This window comes from Atta colombica, unplaced genomic scaffold (genome assembly GCF_001594045.1).
Source record: "Atta colombica isolate Treedump-2 unplaced genomic scaffold, Acol1.0 scaffold126, whole genome shotgun sequence".
Classification (NCBI taxonomy): Eukaryota; Metazoa; Arthropoda; class Insecta; order Hymenoptera; family Formicidae; genus Atta; species Atta colombica.
In genome coordinates, this window is record NW_017259213.1 from 3,612,948 (window position 1) to 3,617,426 (window position 4,479).

At 28.1% G+C, this 4,479-nt stretch overlaps 1 protein-coding gene across 1 annotated transcript; it reads right to left on the minus strand.

Annotated features, from left to right (window-relative positions):
* Positions 1-34: 34 nt before the first annotated feature.
* On the minus strand, positions 35-1,212 carry LOC108695142 (30S ribosomal protein S11, chloroplastic). Its single transcript, XM_018204903.1, has 4 exons — positions 893-1,212; positions 429-657; positions 250-315; positions 35-142 (listed from the first exon to the last, which is right to left on the minus strand). Exons 1-4 carry the CDS (start codon positions 1,129-1,131, stop codon positions 35-37), a joined length of 642 nt encoding a protein of 213 aa, XP_018060392.1. The 5' UTR covers positions 1,132-1,212.
* Between the last annotated feature and the right edge of the window lie 3,267 nt (positions 1,213-4,479).

The window sequence follows — 4,479 nt, forward strand, 5'->3', positions numbered from 1 at the left end:
ATTATATAAATTATACATAAATTATAGCTAATAATTATATTCTTCTTTGTTTTCGTGGCCTTGGTGGATTCCAACTTACTCTAGTATCATCAGTAATTGATACAATGTTCAATCCCATCATTTGAAAACCTTTTATAGAAGACTGAAATCCATAACATTTTCGATATTAGAATATATTATTCAACAGCGCTGTGATAATATATTACATAATACATGAAAAATAAGAAATAATTTTTAAAATATACCCACCATTCTACCAGGCCCAATACCTTGTACTCGTATTCTCACTGTATTAACACCATATTCAAGAATACGCTAAAAATAGATAAATATATTTTAAAGATAAATGTATATATACACTTTTTCCTTATTTAGCGCAATATATATATTTTTGCACATTTAAAACCTTACTATAAATATATGCTTACATTACCCAAAGTTATAGCTGCTTGTTGAGCAGCAAGATTTGTTCCTTTCTTAGCATTCTTAAAACCTTCTATGCCTGCTGTATGTAGCAATAATACTTTACCACTAAAATTTGTCAAAGTCATAATTGTATTGTTAGGAGTTGATTTGATATTAATAATATGTAATTCTTTATATGGTACACCATTAAAGAGTCGATTCGGTGTATCTGCATCAGGAAATAGATGTTCTCTAAAACATAATAAATATAAAAATGATTTCCTGCATAATCAATAGCAAGAAAGATTAATATTGTTTAGCATTAATATTGTAAAGCATATTTAATTAACACAATGGTAAATTTTTTTACTCATACAGCCAAGACAACACATTGAAACTGATCTAACACAATTTAAAATTGTTATATAAAACTAAAACATGTACAAGATAGAATGTTACACTAATTACAAATGAAGTTGATACTTACTGCTGATTAATATTGATTGTCTCCGACATAGTTTCTCCTTCAATCAATCCATATTTTGAATTGCCGACTACTATTTTTTCATTCTTTGATCGAATTTCTTTGCTACACAAATGGGTAGTGTAAATATTTCTTGAGGTTATGATACTCAAACGCGCAAATGCCGAAGTTACTCGGTGATCGATTAATACATTTTCCTGTAATCTAGAAAATTGCGCCAACCTTAGCACAGACTTAATCATTTCGATTAATTGGCCAGACGAGAAGCTTAAGCGTTTTTTATTTAAAGAATAGTGTCAGATCAGTGCGAGCAGATAAACAGATGCAAGTTAATCATTATACTATTGCCATCTTTATGTTTCTCGTGGAATCACGAAACCTGATACCGACATAGTACAACGCTGCGCGCTTCGAAATAACTAATTTATCGATTCCTGGCGACCTCTCGTATGTAGTCTGATTGAACTCTCGAGAGGGTCAGTCGATATTTCCGAGATTTTCAAATTTTATTACCGATTTGCACGTCAAATTAGTGAAAATTAATTAAGCTTCAAACATTCAAAAATCGTTCTTGCTCAATATTTTATATATTATTTATCATGACGCGCAATACATCTCGAAATTGTATAATACAATAAATTAATAAATCTTGCAAACACTTTTATTAAATTTATTATGTCCATGAACACAAATAATATCTCTTCTTCAGAAACATAACAAATATTAATAAACTGTTATTAGTGTAACATTATAGTAAAATGCAGTCTTTAGTAATTCGCGTCAACAAGCAGTCAGCAATTAAAAAATAACGTTTACAAACGTAATAAAAATTTTGCAAAATATCAAACAGAATTTTATTAAATTTTTAGGGGATCCTAAAATCATTTGTTTCTTTGATTCAATAGAACTTACATATATATGATATATGATATTTACGTGTCATTTACACATCATTACATACTACTACATCAATTATCGCACATACAAATGCATATAAATTTTCTAACTAACTAATCTTTTATATTAGATACCTAAATCTAAGAATTTAATTTAATTGTTTGTTCATATAATTTCTAATTTAAATCTTCCTAATTTAAAATTATTTTATACGTTCAAAGTATAAAACTTATATATAAAGCAAATATTGTTACGAGTTTACATAAGAAGTCGATAACAATTTTCTAATCTGTTTCCGTTTTTGGCACAAAGTTGACTAATTTGAACTACATTATCGCTTATACTTTAATTGTGAAAAAAGATTTTTTAATTTATAAAGGTAGTTAGAAAGATAGTTAAAAAGATACTTATTTGAAAAATAATCGATAAAATAAATGACTTTAGGATCTTCTTGACTGTTATGTACTACGTGTAGTAAGTTTTTTAATTAGGAATATATAGACCTTTTCGTGCAAAACATTCCTCTCAAGTATGCAAATTTCAAGTACAAAACTTTTTGTGCAGAGGCGAGATTCTTTGAAATTTAAGAATTTCACTGCTTAATTGAATTAATAAAAAAGCAACACTTTTAAAAGAAAGTATTAAATACACCGCTGTGAAACAGACAACAAAAAAATTTCGTTACATTGTAAAATTGCGCGTTCATTAATCTTTTAATTATTAATTGCTGATGACTAGAATAAATTATTATACTTTCTTATTACTATACAATATTCTTATTACTATATAATATACATATTTCTAAGAAATAATGAACTGATCACAATAAAGTGATCATTAAATACTCTTGTTTCGCATAATGTAGCAGGTATTAATTAATATATTTCATAATTTTAAATATATTCTTTATACAAGTAAGAAATAAATCAGAATGATAAATTCTTTATTTTTCAGCTTTCAAAATAACTTGAAAAAAAAATATATTATACTACATTGTAACAAAATTGATTACATTTATGCATTTAATTGCAAATAATATAAATATCAAGTTACATTGATATAGATAACACTAATTTTAATCTATAAGAGTACTAAAATATATTAGCATATAGTATTCAATCGGTAATAATGTAATTAAATTTCAGACAAATGATCTCAAATGTGAAATATCTTCTCTGTGTGTATAAATAATAGCAATGACAATTTACATGTTTCAAATTCATTATCATATTATACAACTTTTGTTATTTATCCATTTGCATAATATTTGCATATAAATTAATACAGTCTATCCTAAAAACAAAAATGCGTATTAAACAAAAATGCTATTAAAACTTTGATGAAAGAAATTAAAAAAAAGGTTTCCACTTCTTAATTTCGTTAAATATATATAGCGAGATTCCGTAAAATTTAATAAAAATTATTGATATATAGGATATTTCTAAAGTAATATGTACATTATATGGAAGTAATGTAATAAAGTTGTAACAATTCGATTGTCGTTAACACTTTCATGTAAATGTTGTGTCGAATTATTGTGCGCTTCTCTATTCGCAGGAATTCGATGAGAATTTGCTGCTAATAGAACTATTTGTTCACAGCATTAAATCTGTTGTTACGGCTCTCGATTTCTTCCATTAGTGTTACCCCTCGAATGTCCGAAACAATGTGCGCGATTTCAATAGTACGGAATTACGTATTAGTTATCATTAGGTAGATTGTGTTACCGCCATTTCCCTTACGAGCCATTTCTGGTTCGTAGCTTTCTCGTTTGTAATAACACATGAATAATGTTGCTACGATAGTATTGTGTTGCGCACAAGCAATTCTTGTGTTGCCGTACACTCTCTTGTTAGTTAAGAAAACTTAAACGACTAGTTCAATCTCCTATAAATACATGCGCGCGATCATTTACAAATTTAAATGGGTATACATATTTTAATAGATATATATATTTTACACACACACACACACACACACACACACACACACACACACACACACACACACACACACACACAAAATATGTAAAAAATGTACGTAAATAATCAAACTGTCATTAGCCTCCCACATTAAATCAGCATTATTAAACAAAATTTAATACTCCGCAAAACATTAATTATATTTTACGTTTTGTAATATACAATGTATTTATTTGAATCTTAATATTTTACAATCAAAAAATACGACATTACATACGTCAGAAAATAACAAATATTGAAATAACTTCAAGTATTTTAATAGTATATAATAATAGTATATAATAATTTTTTCCTCTCCAATCGCGAAGCTGAAAGCATTTCCGGTGACAATAATCGTGATATTTTACCAAGAATGGATATTTAAATTTTCATACGTTTTTAATTGCTCAGCAACATAACGATCGTTAACAGAGAAATGTGCTACGAGTTGCATCAGAATAAATAGACACGAAGGAAACGATTCTGTCCCAATATTTAATAAATTAATAGTGCTGATTCGGTGGCTTTGTAGGAGGATTTTCAAAGTGGGCTCTACTTCATATACGACGGGATTACGCTCAACGTGCTTTGTCTCTCTCTTTCTATTCGCGAGCACTCCCGAATTAATTACGGGATCCCTCTCATTTACACAGTTATTATGAACCTTACCCTAAGATCATTACTGAATTACCTGGAGACCTTCCTGTACCTGTCTACACGCGTATCTAATAT

Excerpts from the sequence above, each read along its gene's own strand:
- LOC108695142 (XM_018204903.1), bottom strand. The coding sequence starts at position 1,131 with ATGATTAAGTCTGTGCTAAGGTTGGCGCAATTTTCTAGATTACAGGAA. Across the intron at positions 658-892 it reads ACAATCAATATTAATCAGCA|AGAACATCTATTTCCTGATG; the intron begins GTAAGTATCAAC and ends ATTATGTTTTAG. Across the intron at positions 143-249 it reads GTATTGGGCCTGGTAGAATG|TCTTCTATAAAAGGTTTTCA; the intron begins GTGGGTATATTT and ends TATGGATTTCAG.